The sequence below is a fragment of the Elephas maximus genome, chromosome 1, assembly GCF_024166365.1.
Source record: "Elephas maximus indicus isolate mEleMax1 chromosome 1, mEleMax1 primary haplotype, whole genome shotgun sequence".
NCBI lineage: Eukaryota > Metazoa > Chordata > Mammalia > Proboscidea > Elephantidae > Elephas > Elephas maximus.
In genome coordinates this window covers 161,094,922-161,112,470 of record NC_064819.1, presented here as the reverse complement: position 1 = coordinate 161,112,470, position 17,549 = coordinate 161,094,922, and the positions used below count along the sequence as shown (strand labels likewise).

At 34.2% G+C, this 17,549-nt stretch overlaps 1 protein-coding gene across 1 annotated transcript in view; it reads right to left on the bottom strand.

Annotated features, from left to right (window-relative positions):
* Nucleotides 1-2,296: 2,296 nt before the first annotated feature.
* The window catches only part of UFL1 (UFM1 specific ligase 1), a 35,090-nt gene continuing 19,837 nt past the window's right edge, over nucleotides 2,297-17,549 (bottom strand). The window contains exons 10-19 of the mRNA XM_049897491.1: nucleotides 17,273-17,452; nucleotides 15,116-15,236; nucleotides 12,694-12,816; nucleotides 9,690-9,807; nucleotides 8,150-8,316; nucleotides 7,940-8,070; nucleotides 6,220-6,300; nucleotides 5,783-5,868; nucleotides 4,860-5,040; nucleotides 2,297-4,232 (exon numbers count right to left, since the gene is read on the bottom strand). Coding sequence (XP_049753448.1) covers nucleotides 4,014-4,232; nucleotides 4,860-5,040; nucleotides 5,783-5,868; nucleotides 6,220-6,300; nucleotides 7,940-8,070; nucleotides 8,150-8,316; nucleotides 9,690-9,807; nucleotides 12,694-12,816; nucleotides 15,116-15,236; nucleotides 17,273-17,452 — 1,407 coding nt within the window. The 3' untranslated portion in view covers nucleotides 2,297-4,013. The remainder of the gene's footprint in view (nucleotides 4,233-4,859; nucleotides 5,041-5,782; nucleotides 5,869-6,219; nucleotides 6,301-7,939; nucleotides 8,071-8,149; nucleotides 8,317-9,689; nucleotides 9,808-12,693; nucleotides 12,817-15,115; nucleotides 15,237-17,272; nucleotides 17,453-17,549) is intronic.

Here is a 17,549-nt window from a genome sequence, read left to right as displayed (position 1 = left end):
ACTTCTTTACAAGGAATAGCAAAAAATATCAAAGAAAATCTTGACTTTACAGGAGAGTATATCCAATTTTTATTTGGGACCTTTATCTTAGCTTGACTAGTCTACTTATGTACAAATACCTCATGGGATTTGTCTCTTGATTTGGAGGTTTAGGGCCATGGCTTCATCCCAGTTAATTGGCCTAATAATGTGCTTAGTGCTTCTGTTCTACCTCCTAGTTCGTTGTGTAGCATCTGGGGTCTTAAAAGCTTGCAAGTGGCCATCTAAGGCACAATTGGACTCTATTCACCTGAAGCAACAGAGGAAGGAGAGTCAGGGACAAGAGGAGGATATGAAATGTGTGGCTAATTGCCTCCACGAACAACTGCCCCCTTTGCCATGAGACCAGAAGAACTGGGTGGTGCTCAGCTACCGTAACTGAACATTTTGATCAAACATTCTATAGAAGAATCCTGGTCAAAAGGGGGAAAATGTAGAACAGAATTTCAAATTCTCATGGACTCTGGACTTTCTGGAGCCATGGAGGCTGAATCCCTGAAACTACTGCCCTGAGATAATCTTTAAACCTTAAACCAAAAATATCCCCTGAAGTTGTCTTAAAACATAACAATACTTTAACTAGTAAAAAAATGTCTGCCTTAAGTAATTTAGGAATATCTATATAGGGTCACTAAGAGTCACTACAGGGTCACTAAGCATTTTAAGATTTTCTATATAGGGTCACTAAGATTCAGAATCAACTTGACGGCAACAGGTTTGGTTTTTACAGGTTTGGTTTTTTGGTTTTATATGGGTTCAAAGTGACAACAGCAACTTGAAAGATTAGATAGGAACTTTAGGGGGCAGTGAGTTTACATTAATGGAAGAACTCATCAAGGAGGGTGAGAGTGGTTACACAACTCAGAGAATGTAATCAATGTCACTGAGTTGTACAGGTAGAAACAGTTGGTATACATTTTGCTGTGCATAGTCTCAACGACCAAATAAAAAGAATAAAAAAGTAAGACTTATTCTGAATCTCATTTCTTCTCCTTTAGCACCCTCTGCTTATTTCTACCAAAACACTACATTGAACTGTAATTGCTGACTTTTGCCATCTCCTTGAAAGCGTAACATATTTTTAAAATTTACATTTGTATACTTAGTACTTAGCTGTTAAGCAGCTCCGGTAAACTGTGGAGACAAAGATTTAAAAATTCTCCATGTCTTTCCTTTCTTCCATCACACCATCAACATAATCTTTTCCTTCTTGCCCCTCAAAACAAACACCCAAGTTAACTTTTCCTAATAATCACTATAGAGAAATTAGGGGCAAGCCTCGTAAAACAAACAATAAAATACAACATTGGGAACTTAAAATTTAAAACAGGCTTAAAGTATTCTTTCTTTTTTTGGTGTGATTTAAGTGAAATAAAAACTGTTTACAAAAGCCTGAAAGACTGGATTTCCTTTTTACAGAGTTTTGAAGTCTCTAGGCTATTTATTCTTTTGCTTCCTTAGTGTGGCCTTCAAGGTAGAGTGACTCCTGTGACTCAGTAGGCCATTAAAGTGCTCCCAGGTTTCAGTGTCTCTTTTCCCCCCTACACTGGGAAAGGCTTCAGTGGTCTTAGTCAAAGAAAAAAAAAAAAAGAACAAAGTTACTTGCATCAGATCAAAACAAAGTCATTAACAAAAGTATGTGGAAAGGAGAAGGCAGGCAGAAGGAGAAAAACTCATAGGTTCATCAAACCATTGGTTATGTCAAGCTCTGAGTCACCCATTTTGAAAAGGAGAACATATGCTGGGGAGTATTAGGGTCACAGCTCTACATCTGGATTAAGCAACTTCCACAGTTATCGTTTTAATTTAGCGTTATGTTTTTTTCTTAAAATATACTGTGATTTTGATAATATATGCTACTCTTCTCTGATTTTTCTGCATGGCCAGGAGTTTTTTTTTTCTTTTAATTCTCTCAAAACACAAGGTCTAAAATGTATACATGAATATGAATACCTCAGTATGTTATTCAAATATCTCTACTGTAAATGTAATACTAAGAAGTAGCACATTTGCTGAAATCTTGCTAGTTGAGCCATGACTAAGGTGAAATGGTTCATGAATGGCAAACTTTCAGGGAATGAAAGATGTAAGATCTATGTAACTCATTAGAAAAATAAAATAAAATCCTACAATAATGTTCAGAGAATTCAGAATATAAATACACATTACATGTAATTTGCACATTAATTAATCTTTGTATTAGATAAAATAATAGAAGCCTCAAAGTAGCATAAAATAGAACAGGCAATTTTATTTTAAATAACATTCTTAACTCTGCCCATTAAGATTACAGTAAATATTTAACAATTTTTATTTTATTAATGAAATTAAATCTTTACATATATGATCAGTTATATAATTTTATTTACAAAGCCAACAATAAAAACTATTCACTATTGTGGAAAAATAAAAACCATTTTGATAAATGAAAAAATTTTAACGCCAACAAAGACAGAAAAATCATCTATTTATCTACTATGATCTAGAACAGTGACATACCATTAATATTTTATACCATATTGGTTACTTTGGTATCTGCTGAAACATTATAAATAATAAGGTTATTAAAGAAAGGTTGAATAAAAAAAAAGGTTGTGTGTTCAATATTTTGGAAGCTGAATAAACAAATAAATAAAACTAATTGGAGTTTATGGTCACAGAGGATTTGCCATTTTTCTTCCTTTGGCCATATGAAAATGTGTAAGTAGAAAATAACCGATTGAAAAAAATTCCTTAATTTAATATTATATTACTATTAGCATTAACAATAATAATGCTTAGTCAGCAATTATTTTCTGTCAGGATATTTTGTTTGTAACAGACAGAAGTAGATTCAAACATTTTAAAATATAAACTAGAGTTTTAAATGGCATATGAGGAATTATGTAAAATAGTATTTTTAATATTTGAGATTTATTTTACTATTATATTCAAATCAATTAAGTTCCTGTTTTGATAAATAATAAATTGGTGCTAAAAAATTGCTAGGTTTCAAATAACTACCCCAAGAACTATTTTTAATTTACTTTTAACTAAAAATCTTTAGAAAATAAGAATACCTATTTTTTTTAATAAATGTTTTCATTGTTGGAAGAAAAGGTTCCAAAGATTTAAATACATTTATAGATTCCCCTACCATTGGAAAAAACATCTATTTATTACACTGGTATTTACAACTATTGATATAAAAAGTGAAATTTGGAAATGCAAACTGGGTCAATTAAAGAAAAATCTTATTTCAATGTTAAAATGTTATATTCAGTACCTACTATCAGTAAATTTCATTTTCTTCTCTCATTCTTGTTAACAGCTTGTTTCAGAATAGAGTATAGCAAGCGCTGACTTTGCTGGTATTCTTTTGCACCTGTAAAGGCATCCCTGACCTCCCAAGCCATGTAAACGTTTTCTCCTGTGGGGGAGATGGGGCCCCTATCTGCTCGCATAAAGGGCAAGGGCTTAGTAATAAAATAAAAAGTACTTCATAAATTTCTGTATTTTAGATTCAAGCATTCTCCATTAATTTTCTTATGTATTTCAAAATAAAATGCATGATTTATTTTCATTTCTAACACTAAGAATGTTTCCTCTTTTTTTTAAACAACCACATTTTAAGCTTCTGCTTCATGTGTATAAATACGTCACTTGAAATCTAATAACAGAACAAATGAGTCCTTTCCCAGAAATGAAAGGTATCAGGAATTTTATTCTTAACTCAAATTCAACATCTGGAAACAAAATAAACTTGAATTGTATAATTTTTAAAATTATAATGTGGAAAAAAAAATTCTATGGAAAATTCTATTTACAAAATTTCATATTTTTAACTGAATTGTGTGTATAGGAGAAGGGGCTTTACAGAGGTGGGGACTGGTGAACTGAATTTTTTTGTAACCACTCACCTTTAATGAATTATTTTGTAACCACTCACCTTTAACTTTGGGAAAAAATGCTTACTATATAAAAGGGAAAGATCATTACTCCTCTGTTACAGAAGATTTTCTGGATTTGAGAACAAGGTCTTTAATGGATGAAGAAAGCTCCTGAAGCTCTTTACGAGTGGTATTGGTGATATCTTCTTGTTCTTTGTCTAGTCCATCACTCAAGGGATCATCTCCCTGCCCAGTCTTCTTATTTTGACTGACCAACTGCTTTACAACCAAACCTTGGTACTTTACCAAAAGAGTATGCTGATCCTGTGAAAAGAGACGAGAAAATATGACTTAACTTTCTGAAGAGCAGATTATTAAAGTAGGATTTGTTCAACCAATACACATGGATGGTCCTCATCTTTACAACATGCTGGTCATGTAAACAGAAAGCCATTCTGGCAAGGTCCCTGCTCTCAAAGAATATACAGTTCAAGGGACATAAAACATGAATACAGATCAGTTTAATGTAAGTTGACTTAGCTAGGTTCTATCATGAAAAATGAAGTGATATGGACATTCAAAGAAGTCAAATTACTTTCACTTAAAAGAATTCTCGGAATAATTTGTGCAGGACAAAACTTTTGAGCTGCTCTTTGAAGGACAGGTTAAACCCGAATAAGCTGATAAAATGAAATGGAAGATCTGACACACTGTGTCTTTTCCAGGGCTTAATTCTAAATTCAGAATATTCTTTATCATGTATCTTACAGGATCCTGAAAGGTTCTTGAGCTATTTAAAATCAATATTCTCGAGGTTTGAAAATCAATCCCCTAATTCACTGTTGGCATTCTTGGGAGCCGCGGAGTATTCACAATGATTCACATCTATCCACACAAAATATGCAGCATCTAAAAGCTTTAGAAGTTTCAAGTGTACTGACTATGCAATACCTCTGGAATTTTACTGTTAAGAAAAGCAATGATCTGTGGAACGCATCTTCCAGGTGCATGGAGCATGCTGTGTGTTAAGAACTGAAATAACAGGACTGACGTGAGGTGCAGTATAAGAGCAGGGTCTTCCGTGACTTTGAGCTGTTCTGTCAGTGCTTGCCGATGTTGGAACAGTATCTGTCTAAACAAAAATAGATTCACAGAAATGCAACATCATGATTAACAAGTTCTCAACAATTTGAAGTCTTTCCTCTGTATTCTTTAGTTTCTTTACTGTAATTATCTACTTCCATAAACACTGTAAGAGACATTTTAGATATCGGACACACACACACCTAACCCAAAACTTCATGGACAGACTAGTATGCTAGAAAACAATAGACGAAGCTGTAGAGCAATGGTACAAAAAGTACGCTTTGTGTTTTGAGCTGTTGGGGCCCAAGTAGATCTGCACTGATTTAGATAAGGTTTCCTATAAACGGAAAGCCCCATGGTGAATGAAAAGTTGCTGGACTTGATCAACTATGGGATTAAGGAATTCTGGTACGCTAACAAGAAGGGTCAGAGAGGACACCTAAGTGCATTAAAACTCTGCATATGCTTGAAGGTCGACAGCTATTTGGATACAACAGTTTTCTACACAAAATTCAGATAGTCAAATTCAAATTTCATAAAAGAAATGTCAAATAAATTAATAATATAGATTTAATTCAGGAGATCCTGGGTGGCACAAAAATGGTTAAGCAATAAACTATTAGCTGAGAGGTTGGCATTTTGAACCCACTCAGAGATGCCTCGAAAGAGATGCCTGGTCATCTACTTCTGAAAAGCCACAGCCTTGAAAATCTTAGTTCTACTTTGCGTACATGGAGTCGCCATGAGTTGTAATCGATTCAATGACAAGAGATTAAATGCAGTGTTACCTTTCTCTTTTTTTGTCTCCCTTTTTCACCATAATATCACAAGCTTCTGCTGCAGAATCCAGACAAGAAAGAAAATCTTCTATGCTCTGAAAAGGTATTTAAGACTATAATTTACTTTTTTATACTAGTGCCTAAGAAAAACAGCCATTTAATGTTTTTGATTGTTCGCGTTTGTGTGTGTGTGTTTGTTTAACTCCCGAAATAAATTTTTTTTTTTAAAAAGGTCACTGTCATTAAATCGAATATTGCAATTTAGGACTAAAGAGGGTAAAGTACCCTGCCTTCGTCTCTCCCTTTGCCTGCCTCCAAAATAGTTATCTGAACGCAAAATAGTAGTTTTAAGTTTGGTTTACGATCATTCTGACAAAAATCTACTTGAAGGTTTTATAACACAAACCTCTAGCCCTGATATCTAAATAGAATCAAATTTTACTTACCTTTTCATTCAGGGAGTTATGGAGTTTTGTGAGAGCTACTTTGGTTTCTTCTGATAATTTACTTAAAATCTTTTTTCTTACCTGTAGGGGAAAAAATTTTTTTTTGGCATTGTGCCTTTGACATGCGATGGATATGAGATGAAGAAAAAAAAAATTACTATAACAATATGGCGGCATGGAATTTATTCTTGTTCTTGGATTTTAGATCTCAAACTAGGTACAAAAATATGCTAGAAATAGAAACAATACATACTAGAAACATAAAATCAGAGTTAGCCAATTGCCAGTCAGCACAGAGGCCAGATCCAGCCCTACTCCTCCATCCTGCTCTAGCAATGTAAGATGAGAACTAGAAAGAGGGCCACTGACCTTGTGGGAAGTACGGTATTGGGGGTAAAAGGCTACGGCCTTTTCTTTTTCATAGGGGAGGGGGAAAAGAGAGTGTTTTTCTCTTTCCAATACCAAGTGAGGGCCCCCCACACAAAAAGATCAGGGATGTCTGTAAGATGGGGAGACTGGGTTCTTGTTTCATGGCTGGATACTTGTTTATGCTGCATCGTGTGTGGAACCTTTTCAGCACCCTTCTCCACATACATGTGTCCCTCGAAGTTTGGTGACACTCTTGACCAAAGTCCGATAGCTGCTTCTAGGGAAAATTTCTGAAGGAAGAGGCTGCTGGAAATGGTTTGGCCAGCAGGCCCTAGGGGGCAGATGGGGATGGGGGTGGGGAGACTACTGCCTACCTTCCCCCATTCTACACCAATCCTGTGGACCTTGAAGAGCATGGAAAAGGACTTCATATATTTCCTGTAACAGAGGCTGGCACAGGGGCAGGAGACATGGAAATGTCCAGGCAGCTGGGGATTCATAAATCAAGCTAAAGAGAAAAGTAGCCCAGTACTTTGCTGGAGTAGGAGGGAGAGATAGATGAATCTCTGTTTGAGGGATTGGAGGGAGGTCCTTACTATGACAGTCATGTGACACTAAATAATACCCCAAGGCACCAAACTGTACCATTTATGTGGTAAACACCACATTAGCAGTGGCCACATGCGTTAGACTTATCTGACCTGACCTAGGATCAAGGGCAATGACATTCAGCCAGTCACATGAAGACACTTAAGCCTCCCTCATTTTTCCTGTATCTCCAACCTTAAGAAGACCTAGGAAATTAACGAGGCAGAGGAGAAGGAGTCACTGTTGTTATCTTAGGGTCACATTACACCTTTCCCCTTTAAAGCAACTGGGAGCCATAGTTTTAGTTAAATTGTAAAAATGGAAGAGATGAGCTCTGAATTCCGCTTAAGATTAGAACTTAAAAGAATGAACTGGAATTAGTCTAAATATTGAAATGAGATGGTATTACTACATAAAAATGTCTGCAAAGTTATGGAATCTGGCCAGAATGTTATTAAGGGACTCGCAATTCAGCAAGAAAAAGGGATGTGATATTAACACCATTAGAAACAAAACAAAACAAAACTGTTTATTCCCAAGTAATTAGGATTGGTTTAATCAACTGGTTATATTACCAATTCTGCTAGCAACTGTATATACATTATATTAAAATTGAAGTGACCTAAAAATCGTTTCAATTTTTTCCCCTAAAAACTCTCATCTTTTATTTTCCTTCTGTACTATTTCAAATGGAATAAAAGTAAAACATACTCAGATTTCAAAACACAACACATCAAGAGTGACAAGAACATCAACAACATACTTCATTTGTAATGGCTGCAGGATCCTCTACTGCCATCATTAAATCCGAAGCTAAGAAGTTGAAAATGAGGTTAGTGATATCAGTACAAACTGTCTTCAGCAAGTGCTTAGTGAGAGCAGCCTGTGTATCATCTGTAAGATAAAGGTCCTTTATTAAAAATAAACTCCAAGGAAATTAAGAAAATCAATGAAAAAATAGTATTAAGTATACCTGCAAAAAATTTCATCCCTTTTTCAAATAATCTAATATTATTGTATAGGTTTGAAACTTCTTCTTGCAAGTCCTTGATTGTGCGTTTTCTGCCAGTTCCAGTAGCAGAAGAAGTTGAAGACAGGAACACTGAACGTACTACCCCGAGATAATTTTTATTAAGAGGTCTGTGCACAAGAAAAATATATTAGTTTATTAGAACATACTGCGATTTGTGTTGATAAGAAATTTTTCTATGAAAATAAAGCTCAAGAAAATATCTCTACTTTTTTAAACAAGATTTAGAAAATAGTTCACTAAGAATTTGTCCCCTAATCCCAGAAATTATAACTTAAACAGATGATTTTTCTCAGTTTTTAAAGTACCCAAAGTTAATGCATTAAAGACAACAAGAACAACAACAAAAACTCTACAACTCAAAACAGATTTTTAAAGGCAACTTGGAGAATATTAAACCCAAAAACCAAACCCATTATCATCAAGTCGACTGGAGAACACTACACTACCAATCTGTCCATTTTCAGGAATTATAACTTAAATTAATAAAAGATAACGTATATTCTAAAAGATGATTAGTAATAACTATTTCTTTTTTTCACATATGAAAATATGACTCTGTAATATATTCATGCACAAAGAATAGTCACTTAAAAAAAAAGAAAAAAATTCTCACTACTAAAGCTCTTTCCCTAAAAACTAAAAGTTATACTCACTGGGCTCCTGCATTGCATTTACAAAAGCTTACCTACGTGGATTAACATGAGGGAGGACCAGGTTAGTAATGCTCAAGTTACTCAAAATTTCTTTTGATTTTGTATAAAATAAATTTAGATTGGCTCATTTACAAAGTAGTAAAGTCTATAGCTATTCTCTCTGAGGTCAGTTTTTTACTTTATTTTCTCCCTAAAAGTAAAAACAAGGAGCCCTGCTGGCGTAAATGGTTAAGTGCAAGACTGTTAATAGAAAGGCTGGCAGTTTGAACCCACCCAGCAGTCCCTTGGAAGAAAGACCTGGCAATCTTCTTCCACAAAGATTACAGCCAAGAAAACCTTATAGGGCAGTTCTACCCTGTAAAATGGGATTGCTATGAGTAGAAAATGACTTGATAGCACCTAACAACAATACAAAAGTAAAACTTGATAGCACATAAGAACAGTACCAAAGTAAAAACTGTTTACCATTGTTGAATTAAGATAGAACATGGTCTTTTCTTCCTTTTAAATGTTGTTCTTCATGCTATGGAAGAGACTAGTTAGTGACCAGTACTGGTATTTTTCTCCTCGACTGCAAAATCAGTGAATGAGATCACGGCCAGGTTCTTGTCATTTATTTCCCATACTGCCTTGTCCAAAGCACTTAACAAATGTCAACTGAATTGCCTCTGCAGGTAAACAAAATCTGGAATTTTGGTGGCTAGATTAAATTCTAAATTTTGAAAACACCTAAAATAAAAGTTTTCTATGATCTCTGGTGAAAATTTTATCTAATAACCCTCTGAATTTCTACCATAAAAGAGAAAAAAATACATTGCTATACTTGCTTTATTAAGTATTCTGCAAGTTCAGAAATAAACTCTTCGGGGGCATCTTGTATGCGTTTTCTTAAAAAATCTTCAATCTCTTCCTGGCACATAAAAGTGATCTCTGGCTTCTTCTTTCCTTTAATAGTCATTAGCAATAGGAAACAAACAAAAAAGAAGTAAGTAAGGTCCCACTAACGTATTTAACCTGATGGATTCATTGCCTACTAGAAAGACAGATGTTAATTTTTTTGGTCCACAAAATTGTCATATGCCAAATAGTAATAAAAAGAATTTTATTACTAGTTTTTTACTATTTATTAGAATTGTGTTAGTATTTATTTACTATTTTATTACTAAATAGCATATAGTGATATTTCTTTTGAGTGATGATTTCCTAACTTCACTTAAAAATGACTGTTTTCTTATGGGTCAATCAGAAAATAATAAAAAGATAATTTTTTTCCCTCTTGCCTGGATGATACAAATATAGTTGGAAATCTTTTAGAAAAAGAGCAATTTCTCTTAAACAATGACTAATAGGCAGAATTTTCTTTTTTGTAAAAATGAATATTAAAATCATATCATTCTTGGAATTTACATTAAGATCTACAGGAATAGTCATTTTAACCATGTGAACTACAACTCTAGTTGTAGAACAGTATAAGCTAAATCTTGTCTCCTGTTTAGAAAGGCAGAGATTAAAAAAAAAAATCTCATAATTTTACACTCGTAATTTATTTTTGCTCTTAACAAAAATAATTTGATACCAAGGAAAATTTGCTGTGATGGAAATAATTGTGGAAATAACATGCCTACCCATTTATTTGAAAAAATATGGGTTGCAGATAAAGCTAACAATATTCCCACTAGAGACTGTAAAGGTATAAAAGTGATTATTTCCAGCTAAATTAGGTTACTAATCCTAAACGCTAAAACTTAGAAATAAAAAAATAGCTCAAATATCAAATTTCACTATGCATGAAGATGTAAGGAGTTGAGGTCACAGCTTTATAATAGGTAGGCAAGTTTTATCCTTCCTTTCTTTGATGTGCCTTTCGTCCCTAATCTTCCACACCAAATAGTCTATGATTTCCCTATTCACTTCCTGCGTGCATTTTACAAGTTGTTGAATTATATTTCTTTCTAGTAATCCTTCACACTGAGTTGATCCTATATTATAGCTGAGAATTCAATTTCATCCCCCATTTCAGAGAGTACAATAAAACCTTTTTTCAACAGCACTGAACACTTAAACATTTTTTAGGTAGAACAGTTTTACTATTTTTTTTGGCCCTTCTCCATAATCTACGCACAAAAGTATCACAAGCCTCATTTAATTATTATTTAAAATGAGAGATATTAGAGAGCTATTTTATTAAAATGTCCTTTCACCTCACCACTAGTACCTGTGGGGAACAGGGAAATTCATTCATCAATGAAAAATTAAAACTCATATAAGATAGTCTCTTATTCCTATTTGAGGGGAGAGCTAGCAGTTTCTACATTCTTTTTTTTAATTAATATTGTTTTATACACAAGTACAGTAGCTGTTTTTACCTATCTTAAGACAGATGAAAGACGATTTTAAATAATTGTGCTTTACAAGTAGTAGGACAGTAACAGCTGAAACCATGCCAGTCCATGTGTGCACCTCACAGCTGCCGCCTATTTGTAATGAACTCCACAGAAGCGGTGAAATATCTCAACCTATTACTTGTAGGTTTTTTTCCCCCCTTTTGCTAGAGATTGAGGAGGTATCATGGTTTCATTAGGTTAAAGTTTTTTAAACAAAAGTTAAAGATCATAATTTTATTCAGAAAAACAAGATGTCTCTCCCACACTTAATGTAACCAAACACAAGTCTAGGAAAAAAGAAGGTTCCTATGATTAATTCTCCCTCTTAGATATGAGTAACCAACCAGTTAAATGTTACCATAAAAATTAAACATGTATAAAATTAATGTTTCTTATTGAAATTCGCAGAAATCTAGTTTTAATTAAGCATCGCACAGTAGTGAGGGACCATTAAGATGCCCGTGCAAGCTGAAACTGTGCAAAGTGTTCTTAATAATCAATGGAAAAAATTATGATTGTTCTGTGCCTTTTAAAAATGTTTGTTAAAACATTAAAAGTTTTCCTACTGTTGGTTATAAGTGTATAAGGAAATAAAAAAAAAGTAGTACACTGCAATTTAATACGTTAGAACAATGAGAATTAAAGTGTTTTATTTCTTTTTAAAAAACTTATCAAGGATAATTTGAACGGTGCTTGTTGCATTCCTCATCATTTAACTCACAATATGGCACAAGCATCTCCCCTCTACCTTGCAAACTGTCATATCCCTTTCCAATTCTGGATCCGTTCCCAACACTTTTTCCTTCGGCCTTTCAGTGTTGTAAAATGTCTCCAAGAGTTCCTTTAAAGTGAGGTTTTTGTTGGAGTCACTTGCTCTGGAATATCTGCAGCCTTTCTGTCACGACCACTTTCCTCATTTACGTTGATAACTTGCCTTCACGAAGTTCCTCTGGCTGTGTATCAAGAGCCTCTTGAATGGCACCGTGTCACCATTCCTGGTCAGCTATTCCTTTCATTAACTCCATTTATGTTTTATTCAAATTTTATTCCAAGTGTTACCACTTTCCTTTACTGCAATTTCTTCTTTGTTGACCAATTCCCTCATCTGACTCTCCATTTTTGTGAAATGTCATGGGTTATATGGGTTTATCATTGGAACGATGACAAGCGTTACAGAAGCAGCGTGGTTGTTACTGACTCTGACGTGCCCTGCCAAACTAGGAGCAATGCTTGTGCTTTATGCAATTACTCAAGATTTATTACACCCTGGTAACTGAAATTTGAACTGTGTTGTTGGGGACTGGTGTCACTTAACTGAACTGTACTAACTAAAAGTTAGTGCACACTGGAACCATGTAAGGCAAGGACTATTACATGCATCTTAGGAAAACATGTTAAAAAAAAAAAATCACACACACACAAAAGAAGAGTAAAATAAAATACAAACCAGGGTGTGATGACTGAGACTCATCATCAGTATCATCATCTTTTCTTCCTTTCTTCTTTGTCTTTTTAATTTTGTACTCTCTGGCATTGCCGCCACCTCCTCCCTTCACGCTTCCACTGCCCTCTGGTGGAAAATAACTTCAGTTAAAAACCTTCAGTTAATATTACCTAAGTTACCATTTTTTAGAAAATAATGACACTAAATTGTCATACTTAACTTTGGAGCAGAAAGTTACCATTTTTTAGAAAATAATGACACTGAATTGTCATATTTAACTTTGGGGCAGAAAAATAATATGCGAAATAAGAAATATTTAGTCTTTTTAAACTTGGTGTTTCCTTATTAAAAGTTTAGTAAAGTCAATCAATAAAAAAAAAATCAATAAATATGAAATCTGTTGAATATAAGGAACTTACTTAGATAGCCTACCCATTCTAAATACATTCCCCCTCCTCTAATTTCACATCTTTTCTGTAGCTATGTCTGGACTTTTTGTGGACAAATCTATTCTTTCATGTTTTCACATCCTCCTTTTATCTTTCTCAAAAGAAATGTGCCCTCATTTGAGCATCTCTGTTATCACAGCTTAATCAGTATCTCCTTCTAAAAAGGTATTTTACAAATTTATACTTGTTTGTGCCTTCTAGCTTACGAGATTGTCCATGATTACAGCAGACATCCTGATTCACCCACCACCCAACCAGATTATGAGCTTCTTGACAGCAAGGAGTACGTCTCTCATTAATGTTTGTATCCCTGGGCTTAAAGCAATCCTTGACACATAACAGGTGCTCAATAAATGTTGAATGTGAATATTAAATTTCTTAAGTTGAAAAATATCATTGTCAATTACCTACTAGCTAAATAAAGACTAGAAAAATATAATTCATGAAACAAACTCAAATACTGTAAATAAAAGTTTAAAATGTTATTGAGCTATTTCTTTACTATTACATATTTACGTTGAAAAAAGACCTTTAAAGTATCTATTCTACAAAGATAAAACACTTATCCAATAATGCCATTTAAACACTGAAAAATACTGACACTACATTTCTTCACAAAAGATTTGTTTTCTCAATAGTGATTATTAACAGCCTCTTCTAAATTCTAGATTTTATCATAATCTATATTTAAATGTTCTATTAATTTATCTTCCACTTTTATCACTGAAAAAAGTGAATTTGCTTTTACATTTGGTGGTAAGTTTCTTGTGGGGAGGACTTCCATATTTGACATTATTCCATAAAAAAAAAAAAAAATTTCTTTTTTTTCCATACAATGTAATTATTACAATATAAAAGCACCATCACCGAGAACAAAATACCAGACAATCTTTCACTTTCAGAAGACATAAAACAGACTAGTTATACTGGCACAAGTGCAGCCGATTGACTAAGGTGAATTTATATCTTCAAGTAACATGATATAATATGCATAGCTGTAAATATTACTATGATTTATTATAGTATTTGTTGCTTACTATTGTTTTCCCAGAAAAACAGGGAAGAATTTCAAAATACAAGGTTTGGCAAGAAAGGTTTTGGCAGAGGAATGAAACTTCCTGAGAAAAAAGGGAGTGAATTCCCATAGCAACTAAAAATTAAAATTTTTATAACATAAGCCAATGTAGCTGTATTTATTAATGAAAAATGCTGAGTATCTAGTTTAACTTTGATATAACATTAGTGAAATTGTTCCTACTATAAAAAGTGTAGGAAAAAATCATGTTACTTTTCAAATCCAAGTTACCTGTATACCAGTACTACCTAGAAAAATTTCCAAAGACTCTAAATTAAAAAAAAAAAAAATTTCCTTGGGAAATGCCCTAAAATATGCCAACTAGTGCTTTAGGCAAGAGGGATACAAGAATAAATGAGACGGACAAGGTTCCCAAACAATAAAACACCACAGCGATAAAGGTTATGCAATAAAACTAGCAAGAAAATGTGATGGAGAGGGGCTGTGCTACTTTTCTGGGTAGCTAGGGAGACCTCGCTGAGGAAGTGGCATTTAAGTGAGTTCTGAGTGACAAAAAGGGACCAGCTACTTGAAGTTTCAGGGAAAGCATTCAAGATAGAGGGAACGGCTAGTGCAGAAGCCTTAAAGAGCTTGGCAAGTTTGAGAATCAGAAAAAAAGCTACTGGGCTGGAACTTAGAAGATGAGAATGATAGATGGGTAACATCATGATATTAACTTAGTTTTATAAAAGAAAACATAGAATAAGTAATCACCTATATTTACATTTTAATAATTAAAATTTAATTAATTAACAAAAGATTTGGTTGATATTAGAAGTCCCAAAAATCAAAAGTGAACCAAGAAAATAAGAGGCCTTTCAGAAGTCCTGGTAAGTACAAAGTTCACTGCAATAAATGAAAAACTCCTCTTTGAATCTTCCTGTTAATAATAATTCATTACCTGCTGCTTTCCTTCTTCGTTCATCTTTTTTATCCTTTTTACTTGTATTAATGCTTTCTAAAATGGAGATTTGTTTCAGATCTTCTTCAGTGATTAAATGAACAGGATTATTTTTCATTTCCTGAAATAAAACATTTTTTTTTTGGTAGGCAAATATATATAGCATTTCAAAAGCACAAAATAAAAGTTCTTCTTCTACTCACTTACATCCTAATTGTTCTCGTTTGCTTTTGTTGCTCCGAAGAGCATTGTCTCACAGCTGCTACCCTGAAGCTGTTTCTGCTTGCTGTGCCTGGTACCTATTACCAGCTACTGAGAAATCCTATCTGATCACTGAACAACTGGCTGCACAGCATCAGATGCAATCTTCTTCAGCTGCTAATGGCTAGTTCTACCACCCCTGAATAGGTGGCCCATGCCCCTTTTCTTTTCCGGATTCCCGAGTCTACTGCCACTTGGACACTTGAGATTACCAGAAAGGTAACTCTACTTTCCATCCCCAGTACCACCCAAATAACCACACATGAGTTGCATACCAAGTCGTATTAACTTTTTTCCTCGAGACTCATTCTTGTTAACCTCTGCTTTTAAAAAGTTTGTGTTAGCAGAAATGAGGTTCAGGAATTGATTCTCCTGAGCAAGGCTTCTATAAATCTAATGACAAAGTATATTTTCATGGTAAAAACGCTGTTATTTTCTTTTCAGTTTTCTAAAGAAACATGTTTAGAATGTTGCTAATTCAAATAACAAAACTATCTTTTTTCTGAACTTATTTTTATGGCTGGGGAGGAGCAAAAGAAAGAAGAAATTGATGACAATGTTAAATTTTTACTTTAGGAAAAGTTCACAAACAAATATAAAAACTAAACCCAAACCACTGCCGTCAAGTCAATTCCGACTCATAGTGACCCTATACAACAGAGTAGAGCTGCCTCTTAGAGTTTCCAAGGGGTGCCTGGTGGATTCAAACTGCCGACCTTTCGGTTAAGCAGCTGTAGCCTTAACCACTACACCACCAGGGTTTCCAATTTAGGTTTACTGACATTCCGTTTTTGTTCTTTCTACTCTTCTCTGCTGCTTTTCATGCCAAATGTAGAAAACAATCTCATTTTTAAAACGGCTTAAAGAGAGTATACCAAAACAAAATAAAAACCTGTTGCCACTGAGTTGATTCTGACTCACACCAACCCTATAAGACAGAGCAGAACTGCCCCACTGGGTTTCCAAGGAGTAGCTAGTGGATTCAAACTGCCGACCTTTTGGTTGGCAGCCAAACACTTAACCACTGCACCACCAGGATTCCAAAAAGAGTACAGATAAATACAAATCACAGCGAAACCTGTGGGAACCAGAACTTGACAGGACTGCCTCGTTTTTCTGGGTCTCACAGTTTTCTGCATTGGTAAGGTGCAGTCTTATCACTTTTCTATTGCTTGTTTTGGTGGCAAATATTTGAGTTTTCATTCTCTGACAGATTTCTGCCTTATACAGGTTCTGGCTTTCACAGGTTTTATTGTATTTACATATTTAAAAGCCCTCATTAATTTATTAATGGTATAAATAAGATAGCTTGCTTTACCTATGAGGGCAGACTTTATAGGTAAATGGTGCTGCAAACTAGAAACATGAATTAAATAGTTCAAGTAGACCTAGCACGGCCCCTACGTCAAAATGCTTTGACATCAGCTGCTCGTAAGAAACTAGTCAATTTTGATAGCAACAAAAAAGTTTTTTCTTCAATAAGTTAGCCTGTTTGCACACTACAAACAGGCAAACTCATGCAGCTCTGTTAGATTTAGTAAATATATTGTGTACAGATTGACAAATATGCTATTTATACATATAGCCCATAGATCCTACTTCGGACATTTTAATCTTTTAAAGTTAGATCAGTGCCCTCAGTTGACTTAACTGTTAAGTGTATAATTTATATGATTTGAATTTATAGAATCAGGTCTCCAAATTCTAATTTATATGTTCTGATGGGAAAGAGAAGAACAAATCCAGAGGAGGAAAAAGGAATAATATTAAATAAAATGATGTCTAATACAAAGTGATCACTTTTGGGTATACTGCTTACCCCATTTTCCCAAAGGCATTAGATGATTCTAATGTGAAAACACTGTTAAGATTATGATGAAGGGAAATCTGGAATACCTTTTCAGCTTTTTGGTGCATCAGTTCACTGAATAGTTCTGTACAGTCATTTATAAATTTTTCACTGACTACAACAGTGTCACTAAAGACTACAGCTGAAGCCTGTTTGCTGAATGCTCTCATCACCTGCTGAAGCAACATTGCAGCATCTTCAACTGATAAAGAACTGGGTAGCAGGGGCTAGAATACAAACAAAAATGAAAACTAAGTATAAATGCAATATAAGACAGATAAACCATTTGCTATCTAAGTTCTCTATATGTTCCAATGGCTTTCA